Below are 19,147 nucleotides of genomic sequence, written 5' to 3'. Positions count from 1 at the left end.
ACATTATAGCAAACAATGGCTTAAATCATATAAGTCATCAGTATCAGTTTAGTCTGTCACAGAGGCTGCATGTAGTGATTTTAAATGCCCAGCAGGTGCCACAATTCAGTGACAGTATCCACACAATTTGGTTTGCAAATGTGTCGCACATGAACCCTCCAACATTAATTGCCATTAATTTCCACCTGTCTATTCCATTTGAACAACAGAATGTAATATTGATATCAATCAGTGTTGCTTCCTAAGAGTACAGTTTGATTTCCCAGTTTGTTTTTTACGTGTTCCCTTTATTTGTTGAGCCATGTATATATATTATATAAAGAAAGGTATTTATTGTGAACAGTTTTACAGTAAATGGTAACTCAACAGCCGACTGCTTCACTCCCATCGAAGCTTTTTCTGAAAGATTGAAATGCAGCATTGGTGGATCTAAGGTGAAACATGTCATTGAAAACCCTGAAGAAAGCGGTACTGACATCACTTAAACAAAGCTCTCAGTTCATTTGAGTAAAAAATAAAAGATTCCACATACAGTGTCAATGAAACATTCAACAAGATTAATCAGTCAGCATTTGACATTTAGGCCCCTGAAAAACTGGAAGCATCTCAGGAAGCACCTTGACACAGACCAATACAGAGTAAAAAGGAAACAAACAGCAAAAACAATGTGGGTTTTTTGTTTCCGAAGGAATAATGTAAACTGTAATCCTCTAACATCTACTCTGAGTTGGGTGCAGTCATTAGGATTTGAAAAATAAACACCTTTCCTGAAGCCTGAATGACAACTAATCTTACTGGAAAGCTCTTCCTTGCTATGTTTGTGCCTTCATATCAATTATCCAACAAACTTGGAACAAACAAAGACATTTTTTTAGCATGTCTGTGATAACTGACAGGAAGAAAAAAAAAACTGAGTTGGTGCCTCCTGCTAAACAGAACAGGCACTTTTAAAGCTAAGCCCAATTAGACCTTGTAGTGAAATATCTGGTACAAAAACATTCCTAATGGATCAGTACTTAAAGAGTTTATTTGATAAAAGTGCGTGATGTGATCAATAAAACATATGCTGTCTGAAATTTGCTTGGTTTGGCACAGGAAATATTGATCTAATGCTTAGACAAGTTTGGAAGTGCGGCCAAATGTGTCCTTTCTCTTCATAAGATGATTCATTTCTCTTAAGTAAACAATGCATTAAAAATGCCTCCTCTTTAATCAAAAGCAAAATGATCACCAGTATCATTAAAAAAAGAAAAAAAAAACTTTACTTCATAAACAAGTACTGACATTATATATTTTTTTTCATTAATAATGACCGATTTAAGTGGATTTTGAGCAAACAAACCCTCTGAGAAAGTCTATTTTCACACCCGTGAAAGTGGCTGGGATGTTCAAGTGTCTTTCAGTAACAGAAGGCAACATGGCTTTAGGTCCCAAGTCCAGTTTTCTAACATGAACAGTTGCGACTCGTTTTATGCAGTTAGACCATCAACGACAATAAATATGAACCAGTAAAAACAGCAAGAGCAGAAGCCATTTTAAATCTTGGACCTGTAAACCTTTGGTACGCTCAGTGAGGCATGAATTAATTAAGATTTTTCTCCCAGTGACTTGTCAGAAAATGACGTAAAGTTGTTTAGAGACCATTAATGACTTTGATGTCTTTCATAGCTCAAGTCCCACAGCTCCCCTGCAAAATGAATTCATATTTTCCTTAACCCAGATTAGACAATATCTGCTAAGATTTTTCCACTTGTGCTGTAGCTCATTTCTCTATCAGGCCTCCATCTTTTAATTTGAAGTAAAAGAACTTCTCCAGGGTGTTGGCACACTTGCAGTACTCGCTGTCTGGGGGGTTGTACTCGCGACAGTTGCTGATGATTCGCTGAAGGTCCGCAATAAAGAGTTTCTTAGTTACATAGTATCTGTTCTTGAGCTTCTCTGTCATAGTCTTCAGGTCTGTGAAAGCAAAATTACAGAACAGGTCAAAGTAATTAATAAGATATGCTGTTTTTTTAAGCATAAAGCTGTATTTAACAAAGCCCAACCGATTAATCAGCAGGCTGATTTTAGCATCTGACTCAATCATCATCGGCTAAAATGTGGCCGATGCAAAAATTATATTTTTAATCAACTGGAAGAAACTTCTGGCCCTCCCTTCCTAATATGCTGCCTCTCCCCTCCCGAACACACGCACTTAAGGGCTGGTTGATTTAGGCTCAATATTGAAGCAAGCTCTGCACTATGTTTATTCCGCGCCACAACGCAAAAAGGGAAAATCAAGAATTAGCCGTGGGTCTAGATATGGCCAAAGCGGTGAGGAAATGGGCGCAAGTGCGTCCAACAACGGAGGGACATGAGGGCAAAAAAGAGCGGGGATCCAGGTGGAAAAAGGGTCCAGCATTTCGCTCTTCCAGCTAGTCCATCTTCACCAGTCGTCTCTGCAATCGTGGTCACACAAACAAAACAAGCCGGTAAGGTACCAAACAGGAGATACGCATCGTGTAGAGCGATGTAGATTTGACCAATCGGAGGCCTCGTGTCTGCTGCACTTTCTGCGGTCACCTACAATTTGGGAGAGGTGCAGCAGAGTGTCTGCGGAGGGGGTGGGAACGTCTCTGGGTTCACCGCAACACCTACGCAGATAACCTGGTTTCGAAGTAGAAATCAGCCTTTAGTCTGGACAACATGGAGGAGAAAGTGAGCAATAAACATCCTCATGGAAACATGCCGTTAGGGCTGGTGAAGACTCTTAGTCATCCAGGTCAGTCATTCCAAAAAAAGTTAAAAAACAATCTGCTGGACTGGTTTGTTTCAGATCCGGGAAGCTTTTTTAATTCAAAATGTCTTTTGAGTTCAAGGCTTATAGAGTGGCACAAACTAAAGTCTTGTGATGGCTCCCAAATTGAACTGAAAGAACGGGTCCACCCCTTAAGCCGGGCATACACTGTGCGATTTTTTTCAGTCATTGCACGCAGCTACTGCTCACACTGTACGATTAATCGCAGGGTTTAATCGTACAGTGTGAGTTCACAGTTCGGCCCGACGCTCTCATGTGATCTACCTGCTCACACTGTAAGACGAAAAACCACGTCGGACTCAGCTCCGCAGTGACATCGAGTTGCTCTGACTCGTCTATCCGGAAGCCAAACAAAAAGAAGGGGAATATGAAGCTCAGTAGAGCGAAACTCGCTGCAAGCCCTAAAAAGAAGACAGAACTGCATTTCACTCGTTGCCTCCCTGCCATGCTGCTGTGTTTACATCTGAGAGGAAGAATAAAAAGAAGAATCCTTGTTTGCACATGCGCCCTCAGCGATTTGCCCACGACAGTCGGTAGAAAATCAAACATGTTTGATAAGTTTTATTTGTGAGTTTGCGAGTTTTATTTGCGCTAATTTTGGCCAACATGTTACCATTTTAGCTCTGTGTAAGTTTTTTTTTTTAGCTCTTTTTGAAATAAACATATTATACTGAGTCCTACTACACTTCATACTTAGATGCAGGCTGCAATGGGCTCATAAATTCAGAAGTTAATGTTTTCATTAAACTCATTTTCAATAGGGTCAAACTGTATTTAGTTGTAATATCTATGTTTCATAAGCTGCAGTATTGCTTCTTAAATCTGTGTTCAGTGGAGGAGAGAACTTTTCAGTTGCTTGTAAATATGAAAAACTTACATTTCTAGGGTGTTTTCATAAAAATGAATCAGATACAAAATGCCTCCCATCAGCCTGTGCGTTATCACTTTAAGCTGTATGTAATCACTGGTTTTCATTTTTAAAATCTCATCTGTAGAGAGAAAATCTAATTAGCAAAATACACTAAAGATATGTATTAATTTCACAGGCGGCGAGGAACAGTCAGGTGTGGAACCATGAAGGATGTAACAGCTGTTGGATGCAGCATCTGCAGTGTTAAAGTTAGTCAGGGCTCTAGCACCAGTGATGCAAAAATTGCCTCATAATATATATGAGGCAATATCTAAATCAACAACTCAAAAAAGGATTATATTTATAGTCTTATGTTGACACTGCTCAAATTAAAGGTGTTTATTTTAATTCTATATTTCCTGTTTCGTTGTCTTAGTTATTTTAAGAATTTGAGTTGGACTATAGCTGGACAGTGCATATCCTGTCTATGTCCATGTAAATTTTTTAAATATTCTGAATGATATATCTCGCATATCAGCCAATATATCGGATATTGTTTTTAAAGCCCCCAATATCGATATCTCATATCTGTCGGGCTCTACTACTTAATATCACATATCTGATCCCCAGAAATTGATTCTTTTAGGCATTTAATACCCAAGACTAAAGTTTAAAAAAAAACTTTAGAGAGTTGGTGCTGACTTATGGAGGTTAAGGGACTTAAAAGGCACAGGGAGGTTGCCACTTTTCTTTTAAACTGGTGAGTTAAATGTTTGGTTTGCTTAGCATTAGTGGAACTCGCAACAGGTTTGCAAACAGCACAGAACATTGGTATGATGAGAGTTGTTTAACGTGTAGCTATCATCTCAAATAATTTACAATCAACTGGATTTTTTTGTTTTATTTTTCTAAATAAATAAAAAAAAGCCCTTTTACCAATAGGAAAGCGGATGACTTCGTAGTAATCAGGAGCTTCCGATTTCTTCACTGGTTCCATGAAGGGCCAAGCATCAGGATGAGTCTGAGGAGAAGAGGGAATTGAGCCCTTTACTAAAGAGTTTTTACATTATTCTAGCTTCATAAGTCCTCAATTTTCTTGATCATAAACTCGAGGAAAAAAGGTAGATAGCTTTAAAGACATTTAAACATTTATCATTTACTTAGAAAGTGTTCGCATTCTAGTCATGACTCAATTGTAAAGAAGATCATTTAAAAGTTAGATGCTGCATTTTTCTCTGAGTTGACTGCAACATGTTGCAACAAGGTGGAGCTAATAGAATCCTTCAGTTGCAAAGGTTCTTAAATGGTTTCAGTCCTTGGGGAAGAAAAACAGGGCATTGAGTATTTCAAAGCAGAGACGTTTTCTAGTTCAGAGTTAGATAAGGTGTAAAAGATTTATCAAAACAAAGTGTATTTTCTGCGGCCCAATTCCATATATTCTGGACATTTTGGATAAAACTAAAAAAAAACATTGACTTTTCCACCTGCATTTTAGTCTTTTAAAGACCTCTTATTTCCACAATACTAAATCAGAGCAAAATATGTCTGAGTAAGATTAAAACAAACTACATCCTTAGAGCTATTATACAGTGCAACTGGATAAGAAAGGTTGCTGTATTTCCCTCCTTTTTTAGATATTTAAAAAATGTTTGGGTCCTGCATGGGTGGTTTTCTCCATAATGTTCTAATGCTGCCACTAGGTGGCTTTTACGAACTAGCCAAAAAAGAAAACTCTGACAAAGCAAGACTGCTGAACCATGTGGCTTTATTCGTTTTTTATTGGCCAAAGGTCACCTTGCTTATTTTATTCTAAAAGGGAAACCATTATAGCAGCTTTTCAGATCATTGTAGATTAAAATCTGCTGTAAAACACTAATATTGACAATCAACCTTCACAGATCAAACAAGCAATAGTGAAAACATTGAGTTTAAAGAAATAAAACAAACTAGATGCTTCTATGCAATCGAAAAAAATCCTGCTGCCTTTAATTCAGTAATTTTAAATTAGAACTGGAAATTTGAAATCTGAAATTTCCCTCAGTGTTAATGTACATATTTTAACATTGCAACACCAAATATGGTTACAGTTTAAATCTTAGTGTTGATATGTGAGTGAAATCCTTTTACAAAGCAAAAACCCACGAGAACAACTGACCCAGACCTAGAAAATGACACATAGATATGCTATAGTGTGAAACCTAGTTAATAGTCTCAATGTTGTTCATCTGTGTTGTCGGGTGACTAACCTTTATTTGTGCCAGGAGGTTCTTCAGCATATTGTATAGCACATCCGGGTCCTTCACCTCTTTCCTGTAAAAACATCACCTGTTAAACTTGGAATGATGCAGATGAACATCTAGGTTTTACTAATGGAGGGACACAAATAAATGCAGCCTCTGTATAGTTTTTACCCTTTGTCTTTGTTTGTGGGTTTCCATCCTGTTTCTCCTAGAACAAAATAAAGAATGTTTGGTCAAAAGATGAATAATTTAATTTCACTAGATCATTTCCAGCTCTTTTAGACTTACTTATCCCCGGGATGCTTTCCACTGGAATCTGTCGCACCCCCTCTTTGAAGCAGGTGAGGCCTGGGTAAACCTTTCTGATCTGACTCTGTTTTCTCTCAATCAGCTTCTTTATGATCTACGAGGATTGTGCCAAAATCAAACAGCCGCACTAAATGCAGGTCTGTTCTAAATGCAAAATTATCATTCTTACATACCTCCTTCTGCCTTTTAATGATGTGAGACAGCTCTGTGTAAGGGATCCTGGGGTTTAGCTCACACTCCATCAGGGTTGCTCCTTCGTAGTCTTTGATATACCCCAGGTATCGACTTTTGGGCACTTTAATGTCTTTGGAAAACCCCTTTGTGAAAAAAGAAAAAGAAAAAAATTAAAGGCTTAGAAGACAGGTATCAACTAGGAATGCACCAAAATAAAGATTCTTGGACAAACCGAAAAATTAGGAAATCAAAATCAGAACACCAAATGAAATGATTACGTCAATTAGAACCACAGCATCAGTGTCTACAATGTGCACCAACCCCATTAACACACTGAATACTCTTTAAACTCAAGATATTTCATTAACTCAATTAGAAAGATATTTGTTTACGACTGAAATCTTTTTGTTAAGCCCTTCACCTTGGCAGAATCAAAGGGAAATTTCTTTGTTTTGAAGCATGTATGCCACACCGTTTGGGCATTTTCGGTGTAAGTTTCCTTTTCTGTGTCGCATTCTTCTCATATTTATAATGGTGTTGGGGTTTAGATTTCTATGGCTTTTTGTGGCACTGACCTGAGAGTGCAGTGAGACCCATGTAGAACTCCCCCCCCCTCATTAAGAACTTGTCTGCCACGTGCTCAAGTCTCACAAACTCTGCCCTCTTGCTTCCTTTTCCTCACGCACTCTACAACATTCCTGCATGCTGGCTGTGCATTATTCTTGAAATCCTTTTTCCCCATCATCAGAATTTTCAGCCATGCTGTTTCGGCGTTAAATGTCTTTCGGCCGAAAATGCACTTTTCGGTCATATTTCAGTTTCATTTCATCCCGAATACCCACAGAAGCAGAGATGCACAGGTTAAGCCGGCAGTACCTGCTTTTTGAAGTAGCCAATGGCATACTCATCAGCATAGGTGAGGAAGTAAAGGATGTTGTGTTTAATGTGGTACTCCTTCAGGTGGTTCATCAGGTGGGTGCCATAGCCCTTAAAAAAACAAGAACAAAACAAATTCAATATTAAATCTTCTGAAAAAGCAAAGAGCACATTAAGGACTCATCCAGAAGGAACCTAAACGTCCATGAATAACATCAGGGTTGAGTGTCAGCTGAGAGACATGGTGGTGGTAGAGTGATGGTTTGGGGCTGATTTGTTAGTTATGAAATGCTGTAATCCTTGGCAATATGAATTCAGCTCTATATGGAATATTTTGACAAATAATCAACTATCAGCTGGGAAGCTCCTGTATCAGCTTTTCAATATAGATTAGTTGGAGTCTTAGAAAAAAGAAAAGCTCAACTGGCTGAGCATTCTCAGATATTTTTTAGGAGGTCTAAAATGTAACTTTAACCAAAGCAAAGACATAATAAAGAACAGATTAAACTCATATCACATTCTAAATATGTAAACAACAATTAAGAAATGAAGATTATTGTTAGAACTTTTTTAAAGTTAACTTGCCTATTTATTTAAATATTACGTTTGAAACTGTTCAAGTCCCCTAATGTATCTTGAATGATACAAATCTAAATCAATACTGATCTCAATCTCAAATAAGCATAAAATGCAAGTATTTATGAGCAGCTCCTGGTGGTTTGGGGACCTAAGAAACATCATACTTTACTTATGTCTTGGGCCAAGTATATAAAAAAAACACAACAGCAGGTGTACCTTCAAATAGCTCTAAATAAAAATAAAAAAAATTAATGTCTGGACTTCATCAGGTTACGACTGGAAAAAAGCTCTTTAAGCTTGAAAACTCTCCAATGAGACTGAAGAAGCAACTAACACACTGGATGATTTTTTTTTTAAAGACAAAAAACAAAAACAAAGAAGTCTTGAACAGAGAAAATACTATTAAGTATAGTGCAGGTCATAATTACCTTGACTTGTTCGTTGGATGTGACAGCACAGAAGACGATCTCTGTGAAGCCCTGAGTGGGAAACATCCGAAAACAGATGCCTCCGATGACGCGGCCATCTTTAATGAGAGCTAAGGTTTTGTGCTTCCTGTGAAAGTAGGGTATGTCACAGAAAATTCTCTCCAAAACATACAGAAAGTCAAGCGAAGAAGGAGAATAGTCACTCACGGGTCAAACACAAGACGTGAGATGTACTCTTTGGGCATGCGAGGTAACTGATGGGAAAATACGTTCTGCAGGCCCACCAGCCACATCAGGATCTTTTTGTTGGACTTTTGGGAAAGGGAGTTTCCGATGACGTGGAACTCTATGATGCCTCGTCTCTCCTCCAGCCTGGCGGTCTCGTCACGGGCAGCATTAGGTGTCAGCAAATTAGTCTGGAACCATTAACTATATGTTAGAAGTTATTCGATCCGTCTGTCTTACTCAGCAAATTTAACTGAACTGCATTACATTTGAAGACTTCTGGCTTTATTACTTTTTTGTACCATTCAAAGATTTAGGTGTTTATTGTTGACTGAATCACCTATTGCTAATTTTCTGGAGCTACTTTTTACTCAGTTTTTAAATCTTAATGTTAATATTCTGATTTTTGTTCATAAAAAAAAATATTCCAAATCAAAATGGCTGTAGAGTGGCAGAGAGATCCAAACTTTGTTATAGCATAACAAAAAAAAAAAAAAAACTTTTTTGGTTTTAATATAATCTTATTCTCTTTTATCGGTATATTTTTTTGGGTTTTTCATTCTTTAGATGATGCTCTACTCATCCTGATTTTCAAAATAATCTGGAGTAATTATCATCAAGATAAATTACAATTAATGTAGGAGGTCTGAAATAAAATCAGTGGAATGATTGATCTGATAATTTCATGTATTGCATCCAAAGATTTAATATAAGTTCATCCTCTGTTCCCTCCTGTTGTTTTGAAGACCTTCATTTTCTAAATAAAGTTTAAGTTAAACTTAAATCAGCATCAGCCCTGTCAATTTTCACAAAAGTGACAGGCCTGCTTGCTAACCCATAAGATGTTTCTGTTTCAGAAAATATTCATTAAGAACAGTCTGATGGTTGTTTAGAGGAACTGACCTCTGGTCCGAGCATAGCAGCAGGATCAGTGATGGTCATCATGACTTCATTCACCAGCTCCATAGGAATGTCCCCCATCACTCGGATCCTCTTGGCATCTTCCAGCGTCAACGCTTCTGGGAGTTTGCGCTTGTCTCCTAAAGAGGTTATGAATTTTCTCAGTTTAGAACAATGAACTGACCTCTTTATGTGTTCACCTTAGTGAAGCTCAAACCAACAGGAGTGTTGATACAAGTAGTTTCACATTCCAAACCAGACAGTCGTATTTTCAAGAAGTATACGCTGGAGCTACATGCAGCTTGGTTTATGCTTGACGCATCCACCAGGTCTGTGCTGCACAATTATGTGATTTTGGATTTCAACAGCCTTCTGAGAGGACTCCGTGGGGACAGAATTTCCGCATGGAGCACCTAGGAAAATGTGTAACTATGTGGAAAACAGGCCAAGATAGCAGCAGGTGCTGCTGGCTGGGGTTCACAAATGTGATACCGCGATTTACAGTTTCACACAGCCGTGTTTCTACGGCTCTACTTCCGTATGTAGATCTGTGTTGTCAGCCCCCACAGTGCCAGCCAGAATGGGGGGAAAGCTGCAAGATTATAAATTCTGCAGACACTGTGACGGGTGGAATATTCGTGCATCAAGCATAATGAGCCCTTATTCCTGAATCCTACATACTAGGGGTGGAACGGTTCACAAAATCCACGGTTCGGTTTGGTTCACGAAGTCGTGGTCACGGTTTTCGGTTTGGTATATGTTGGTTGTTACCCTGAAATCCCATAAAAATTTATGAAATTAATGAAAAAATTCCAAAAAATTAATGAATAGTAATTATTTTTAATGATCTGCGGAAACCCTCGATCGTTTCCGCATGTTTTGCTGCTTTGAATTTAATCATCTGGAGCATGCCCTCTACGATCTCCAAGGACCTCAGAGTGGAGCGGACGGGAGCCACAGCGGAGGCTGTAGTCTTTGCTTTGAGCAGGCGGTCTGGAGCGCAGCGGGGCGGAGCGCTGACAGAGTATGTAGGATTTTGGGGTTAGCATGACATGTTGGTCATGTTGCTGTTAGCATAAACAAAACGTGTTGCACAATGCTTGCACACTGTTGCACTTTTATTACACCCGGCTATGCTGCTTCGCTTCTTCTTCTTCTTGTTTACTACTGGTGGTTGGCTTTGGTCGCAGTACCGCCACCTTCTGCTCTGGAGTGTAAACGCTTCGCCTATGAGAAAAAGGAGCAGCGCATGAACCGAACGCAACACATGTGAACCGCACCGAGACAGTCTAACCGAACGGTTCGGACGGTTTTCATAAACCGTTCCATCCCTACTACATACTGTTCTAGATTTAAATTCTAGCTTTTATTGTCAGCTTTATAACATTCTGGACATTTAAATACTCAACATTTATCTGCTCAAGCTAAACCAAATGCTTATTATATAAATGATGAAAAAGTCTGGCAAATCATAAGTTAAAGGTATAGTGGAGAATTTTCGCACATTTTTAAAAAGACCCAACCTCTCCACTTAAAAAAAAGCACATGACCAACCCTGTACCTGCTCTCGAAAGGGAACATCTATTTAATGCGTGTTAGAGCATGCAGGAGCCCATTTCCCCTCCTGCACGCTCTGTTTAAAAGTTGCTGTTTGCATCGCTCATACAAGCTTACTTTGAAAAAGGAGATTTACAATTTTTCTACTCTCTCAGACTGCTAAGTGAAAATAGGGAAGAGCATGTAGGATGGCCTTACGTAAACATATCACCAGAATAATTGACAATGAGGAGGACCACTTATTGTGATGATCCACCCGGAAAAAGAACTTCCTCCACTATACCTTTAACTTTGATTCCTCTAACTTTCAAATTTCAAATATATAACCGATATCTTGCATCTAAATTAGATTATTTTAACACTAGATACCAATCCTTAACAGATAGAATAACAGTACCGAATGCATTTTGCTTACAATAAAAATGCGACATAATTTAGTGAATGTTTTGTCTGATTCAAATTTGAAACCATTTCTAAATTTGTTACTGCATTTATCTGTAGAATCTGCCAGTAACCAAAGATACATTGGAAAAAAATAAAAATCTAGATAAGTCATTTTTTTCCTTAAAATAAATGCATTTGTTCTTGGATTGAGGAGGTAAAAGAGACATTTTACAAATGGAACAAGACAATGTACATTTAATAAAATAAGAAAACACAATTGGTTTCTCTTTTTTTAAGTGCATGTTATCTAATTATCTTGTTTTAAGAGGAAAAACACTCATTCCATTGGCTGCTCAAATTAAGGGTAACTACACTTAATTTAAGAAATTTTTACTTGTTTATAAATCGCTTTTCCAGTGTAAAATGAAACCTCCTGAAAAAGGCTGTTCAGTCATATCTTTTAAAGTTTAAATCCCATTAAAAAAGCGAAAGGAGAGAAACCAAGTCACTGACTGACCTGTGATGGGCTCTATGCCCCCCGTGTCAGAGCTGACCAGAGAGGAGGTGCTGTTCAAACATTTGGACAGTGCAGGAGACCCAGAGGCAGGAGACGCTGCGGGGAAAAGGCACACCAACAAACAGACCACACATCTATTAGTACAAACAGCACAAAACAGTATTAATATTTATTTTTCACATCTGCTGTGGGTTTATTCCTGCAGTTGCTGCTATTGCACTTCTGGTTAGACCTAAACTGCATTTCGCTGCCTTGTACCCGTGTAATGACAATAAAGTTGAATCTAATCTAATCTATTCAAACTGTTTGATCGCAAACAATTCCTGCAGGTGTAAAGTTGGGTAAAAATAGACACGAAGCTCCTGGAACAGCCTGTGTGTATTTTCAGACATATTTGGGGCTTAAAATATTTTATCTTCAATTTAGATAAACTAAAAAATATATATATATATATTAAAAAAATACCCAGTTATAAATAGGTCATACAAATTAAGATAACACATTTCAAGTCTTTACTGAAAATCTTCCAAAACAGGTGAGGTTTAAAAATGAACACCCCCAGAATTTCACCCACTTCAAATGGCTAAACTGCACACTAGCATTAAGCTGGTTGTACTGCAGAGTGAATCCATACTATAGAGATGTCTGAGAAATTCAAATAGAAAAATTTAGCAATTTATGAGTTTGGAAAGGAATTTTAACTGAGCCAATATACTTTATTGAAAATACTCTATAAGAGGAAGTCCAAGAAGACTTCCAGCTGACAACTCAAACAAGCTCTATTTCTTAAAAGGTCATAGCTACGATTTTCTTCATGCCAAATTTTAATTTTTAAAAACGGCACAATTTCATTCAAAATGAAATATATAGATAAATACTGCTATTTTTTTTCTGAGAAATACAACATCTAGAAAAATTTGTGCAGAGTCTTTCATGTCCACATTGGCATCTTCATCAGAAGTATATATTTTTTAAGTCTGAAATCCTCATAATGTATAAAATAATTATATACATGTAATATTGTATTTTCATTTAAATTAATACTTTTATTCTGCACCAGTCTAGACATTCTGAATGGAGAGCTGGATATGACCAATGAGGCTACACATCGGCTGAGCGTTGGTGCCGCTTTCAGAAGGCCGCCTTGCTTTCTGGACAGCAAAGGTAAATGTTCGCTAATGCCAACCAAATGTTAGGGTTTGCATTTAAAGACTGTGCACACCACTGGCAGGAGAGTACAGTTGAAGGTTGCAACGAGAGCAGGTGAGTATGCCATCTACTGGCCAGATGGAGTTAAACTTAAGGCCACCTCCTTTTAACTAATAAGCGATTAAACAGAAATGTGCTTTATTCTTGTATTCTCTAGTCTGATTAAATCAGGTTTTTCCGGCCTCACCTGTCTGATGTCCGATCTGCGCGCTGTCTGAGGCGGGCATGGTGAAGTCCGCCTCCCATATGGGGGAATTTTCACCGTAGATTTCTTCTTCCAGCATCGACAGGAACCTGGAAACACACGTGAATAAAACAACAGATCTATAAAGGGTGATTCAAAAAGTAGGAACAAAAATATTCAGTATTCTATTTCAAATTTAAATATATAACATACAAAAAATGATTTAAATATAAAAGAGATGTCAAAAAAGAAAGAAAAAAGCCCATAATGAATCAAAACTTTGGCTAATGAAGACAAGTGCTTATTTTAGAAACAAATGTTATAATCTTTAAAGATTAAGCATAGATGTTATAGTGATGTTTAGTTATAGGATTGTTTATTCCTAATCCAATGACATGTTAGCATATATTTTAAAAATCTTTAGGTTTAATTTCACTTTTCATTCAACATTGTATTTATTTCAAATTATTTTATATACTGTTACACATGATTCCAGTACATTTGTGATTTTTTTTTCTATTGCAACAGTTGTTTGAATTAAATATAGATTTTTTACTTTTTAGTTAATGTTTAACCTTATTGTCTGTATTTAATTTTAATCTCGACTCTCATCAGTACTTTAGAGGATATGCTTAGAATATTCAACAATCAGTAATAAAACTAGGAGGGAGCATTTTGCAGAAAACTTGTTATTAAAATGCTGCTACTAGATACTGAGGTTAGGATATTGATAAATGCAAATGTTTGCAACGCCTTTCGTTTTTTCCCTTCATTGAAATAAAACATAATATTCTATTCTAAAGTTTAAACTAACACCACCTCAACTAAAGCACATCTTTGTACATTTTGTTTATTTGCACAAACAAGATTGTTTAGCTTATTAAACTATCTCCTCCCGTTTGTTTTATAGCCTGTTTTTATCCAGTTTAAAGCTTTAGAAAGGTCCAGTGGAAATAAAAAATGATTATTTCAAAAGATTATTATGCCTTTAATTGGTTGTTTTTTTAATCTGTTATCTAATTTTATAAATGACTTCTGTTATTTTCATCATAATGAAAGAAACTCCCATTAAATGTAAGCACTGGAGAAGCTGCTCTTACTTAGGAAAGTGCGTGAGGATAAGTGTGCGTTTCTCTGGCAGCAGTTTGTCCTTCTCCACTCTGAACTTCTCCAGGAGTTGCCGGCGAGTAACGGTGAAAATGGATTTAAGGAGGTTTCTGCCAAACACCTGCGTCGTCTCATAGCGCGGCAGGCTGTCGTTACTTTGTGGGACGTGGCAGTAGCACAACCACCTGGCAGTAATGGAGATAAACACTGCTGTCATGTATGCGATTTATAATATATTTGTAAAATGAACTAATTTGGATACTTAAAAATTCAAACAAAATGGAAAAAAACTTATGCACACACCTGGTGTAGTCCAGCTTGTACGCCGTTGCATCGTCTTTCTGGGTACGCTGACGATACTGTGTTGGTGTCTCAAGTTTCCAGTAATTCAGACATATAAGAAACATCTTTGACAGTTCAAACATAGTCTGTCTCTCCTTTGGTGCAAGGTGACTGAACTTATACTGTACAAAATTCAAAACGCCCTGCCAAAATGAAAGATAGACAAAATTAATAAAAAAAAAAAAAAAAAAAAAAAAAAAAAAAAAAAACACAATCCTTAATTGTAGATACTTTCTAAGAAGCTTTATCTTACCTGCTCAATGTTGGGCCTTTCAAAAGGTGGGCTTCCGAGGGATCCCTCTACTACAGGCTGACTCATCTGGAGGATGCATTTCCTCAGGAGCTTAAAGACACAATGAAAGACATTGAGCACCAGGCTGTCTGCTTTGGGCGTTTCAAATTAATGCAATTCTGAAATGCAGTTATGGCGTACTTTGAAAAGGTAGAAGTACACTTGTTTGGTATCAGTGTCCTCCTCTTTGTGTACAGACATGAAAAGATTCTCCACGTCAACCACCATTCCCAGCAGCCTGTTGATCTCATCCTCAGACACGTTCTCTAGATGGGACACGTGATCAGCTGTGAAAAAAGACAAAATTGTGAGCAAGGGTCTGTTTTTTTGATCTTTTATAAGACAACTAGGAAAGCCAACTTTTACTAAATCATTAAAAGATAAGTAAGAGCACTTTAACAAATGTCATAGCACAGCATATTAAAGATAAAGACAAATATCAAATGTATCTGCAAAAATATATATCAGCTTTCTATATAAAACTAGTTTAAAAAATAGGATAAGGGAAGAAGCATGGGGAACTGCATACTAATGATTAGCTATAAGGAGTAGAAATATTTAACCATAATTATCAAATAAATTAGAAGTAAATGAATCAAACCCAACATTTTCTTTCTGAGGCTGAAGTCCTCTGGGTAAAATCCAAAACATTTAAGTCTTAACCAAACCAAGTTACTCTCTCCATTATGTTTCACATCTATTAGTTTTGTTTTGGTATAATGATTTAAGAATACATTTTTAAGTGTGGACTTTCTGAGATAAATGTCTTGCTTTGCAATAAACCAGAATATGATTTTATTGCCTGTGTAACAGCTGTATACACAAAATTTTGTTTTGTATACACTGTATACCAAACCACAATAAAGTTAAGTCTAAGGACAAAACTAAACTAGACTCAATTTTCTACACTGGAAAAACGATCTAGAAATAAGTAAAATTTTCTTAAATTAAGTGTATTTACCATTAATTTGAGTAGATAAATGAGAGTTTGCCAATGGAATATTTTTACTCTAGTATTTATACTCTTAAAACAAGATAATTAGATAACATGTACTTAAAATAAGACAAACCAATTTTGTTTTCTTATCTTAAATGTAAATTGTCTTGTTCCATTTGTAAAATTACCTCCTTAATCCAAGAACAAATGCAGTTATTTTAAGAAAAAATTACTTGTCTAGATTTTTTTAGATGACTTCTGCTCTAAAATGGAAATCTATAAAACCAATCTAATTCAACTGAGTAAAGGTTTGTGGGTAGTTATTTTATTTTTCATCGCATAGGATTTATTATACATTTTCAAAATATTTTGAGTGTATTAATCAAAAACGCATTCTATTCATATACCATAATGAATAATGCCTCTCTTTAATGAGTTTTTTGGAAATTACTGGCTATATAAAAGCAATGTCCCCCTCAAAAGAAAAACAAAAACCATCATTGAAACTCCTAAACACTATGATGAAAGTAAGCTATCCAGGGAACATGATTTTGTTTTTTATTCCAATATTACAAGTTGGTAAATTAAACTACAGGCAGGGCTGCCAACTTTTCACCAAACCTTGGGATGAGATTTTAAAAAATAGTTTGGACAGGAAACCCTGTCAGGGTTACCGGTAGATGAGGATAGGTGCAGCTATAGGTTGGAGGTTTTCAGAGGATTTAACTGAAACAAAGTGTCAAAATGTGGAATTTTTATAGCACAGTAAATGTTACTGAGTAACAATAAGTGGTCTGTAGTTATGTGGATAATTTTTCTTACAATATACATTAGGCTTGTCCCGATCCGATACGTGGATCGGATCGAGACGCCGATATTGGCAAAAAAATGCGTATTGGCAAAGCATGTAAAATGCCGATCCAGACTGCCGATCCAGTTTTTAAAAAAAAAAATCCGGTCCGTATTTTCCAGTTTCGCCGATTAACGATCCATTCCACTATTTTCCGCCAGTGTTCCCCTGTTTTGCATTTTTATTAAAACTTACAGTAATATAGCACCTTTAACTGTTTATGGTTTTACTGTTCACTGTGCAATATTAGATTGCTATTCGTAATTTTGTCCAGTTTGTGTTTATCTCTTAATAAACAGGTAAGTTTGTTGTTACCAAGCATTGTGTTTTATTCAATCTCACCTAATTTAGCTGGCTAGATGTTATCAAGAGTACTAAAACCCTTTTCAACATGAGTCTTACAACTAAGGCTAAATACTTTAACTTAAACTTAAATACATGCTCGGATAGGCTGGTATCGGCCAGTATCGGTATCGGATCGGAAGTCCAAAAACAATATCGGTATCGGATCGGAAGTGCAAAAACCTGGATCGGGACATCTATAATATACATTATTTTCTGCAATCTGGTGATTTTTAGAGAATTGAAGTAAAATATAATGGGCCCCACTAAAATGCATGCATCTTAAATATACTTTAAACTAAGAATTTCACAACTTTGTTTATTAATTATTCTCTGCAGTTAAAGTAAATCAAAACAATGTGGAACTAATAAGTTATCAATGATACAGGAACCAGTGCAATCGAAACATATGCAAACTACACTGTATGAATATTTGGTAATAGGCTAAGGATTAAAAATCATTCATTATATTATTAGTTTTTCTTACAATTGACAAAACAGCTAAACAATTCAGACATTTTAGGAGGCTGTAGATTTAACAAAAACTCATAATGACAGGATACAGCACTTCTCTGGATGTTTCAGTTAGTAAGGTGTGATGGAAATTAAGTTTTTAAACAAATCAAATGGACCAAAATAAACCTGGCATATCCTCCTGTGTTGGCACTAAGGTTGAATTAAAAACACAGGCTGGATTTTGATCACCATGGTATTTTATACACATAAATACGTGGAACGGAGTTGAGTTTGAATGTCTGTCATTTTTTAGTGTGAGAAATTGGAAATATGGAGTGAAATTGTGTGAAGACACTGAGATGGGTGAGAGTTGACAGCCATGTAAAGGGAATAATCGTTGAGATGCAGATGCAATTTGAGACCCCACCTAAGATAGCTCAATAACTTGAATTATTATTGATTGTGGTTTGGAAAATATGTCCGGATCTAACATGCATTTTAAGACAGATGTTGTGTCAAGATGCTCATCGTGCTGCATGGTTCTGTGATTGAGTGAAGAGGCTGCTTAGTTGGTACCCAGTGCATGTCCACAGCTGCGGCAGGGCTCGCTCAGGCTGGCTGCTTGCTGCTGCAGGTCCATCCGTGTAGCAGAGGGAGGATTCGGGTTTTTCCATCCATTGCACTTGCATGTATCACTGGCCTGACAATAAGATCAAAATAAGCCGCACGAACAATTAAAATGATGGCTTATCATGTCAATCACTGGCATCAATTAAGCTAGCTAAGAAATATCCTTCAATGCTATAATATAAGCGTCCATTTCACCGTTATGTTAGCTAGCTAAGATGTTTTACAGCTACGCTGTTTAACTGTTTTAATAGTGTGTTATTATTAAGGTATATAAAATATTTTAAGTTCATATCATTGTTTTGTTGTTGCAAAGTTGGGCTAGCCGTGTTAGCTACCTTGCACGCGGAGAATACGCCAAGTTTCTCCAGCTTTTTAGCTCGTGGGAAAGCCCGGACTTGGGCTTTCTTCTGGCTCGCGCGCTGCTGCTGGCTAAGTCCGGGTCTAACCGGGTCGCTGCTGGCTGTCCCGGGGCCTGCAGTGGAAGCCCCGGTCTCCGCCGAGCCACTCGCCTGGGCTTGAAGCCGGGGCTGTAAGGCCTGTGTAGCCGGGTCCGACATATCCACGCTGCGGCTACACACACTTCCCTCCGCTACCGATTAGCTCATACGCTGCTGCCTTTAGGTGCGGTCGGAAAAATGAGCTTTCTACAGACCAAATATCACAGAAACATTTACATAGATATCGTGCTGTATATAAAATGTAATGATCTGTCACGCCTGATGTTAAAAGCTACATTACTCCATTAAAAATAATTATATATCAAGATTATCGTTTGCAGCTAAATAGAACCTGCAGATTTTGAAGTCCTGACTGCCAGTGAACACTGCAAAACATTTGACTTCTCAACTGTATACAGGTTGGTATGCAATTTCCACAATGTGGCAAACCTGATGTTAAAAAAAACGATATATAGTTACACAAAAACATAAAAAACATCATTTAATAGGTTTCAAGACATCCAA

General features: G+C 37.1%; 1 protein-coding gene across 1 annotated transcript; it reads right to left on the bottom strand.

Moving 5' to 3' along the window:
- Positions 1–266: 266 nt before the first annotated feature.
- Positions 267–18,769, bottom strand: kat2a (K(lysine) acetyltransferase 2A). The gene is made up of 18 exons (XM_038278310.1): positions 18,521–18,769; positions 18,132–18,255; positions 15,112–15,257; positions 14,932–15,021; positions 14,640–14,821; positions 14,330–14,521; positions 13,233–13,339; positions 11,837–11,932; positions 9,382–9,518; positions 8,461–8,669; positions 8,254–8,380; positions 7,247–7,357; positions 6,370–6,513; positions 6,176–6,290; positions 6,059–6,095; positions 5,894–5,957; positions 4,584–4,668; positions 267–1,956 (listed from the first exon to the last, which is right to left on the bottom strand). The coding sequence occupies exons 1-18, from the start codon at positions 18,740–18,742 to the stop codon at positions 1,763–1,765; spliced, it is 2,382 nt and encodes a 793-aa protein (XP_038134238.1). The 5' UTR covers positions 18,743–18,769; the 3' UTR covers positions 267–1,762.
- Positions 18,770–19,147: the final 378 nt, after the last annotated feature.

Source organism: Cyprinodon tularosa, unplaced genomic scaffold, assembly GCF_016077235.1.
Source record: "Cyprinodon tularosa strain WSP-4 unplaced genomic scaffold, ASM1607723v1 ctg14, whole genome shotgun sequence".
NCBI classification, from domain to species: domain Eukaryota; kingdom Metazoa; phylum Chordata; class Actinopteri; order Cyprinodontiformes; family Cyprinodontidae; genus Cyprinodon; species Cyprinodon tularosa.
Note: the sequence above shows the minus strand (reverse complement) of the source record. Positions and strands in the feature narration are given on the sequence as shown.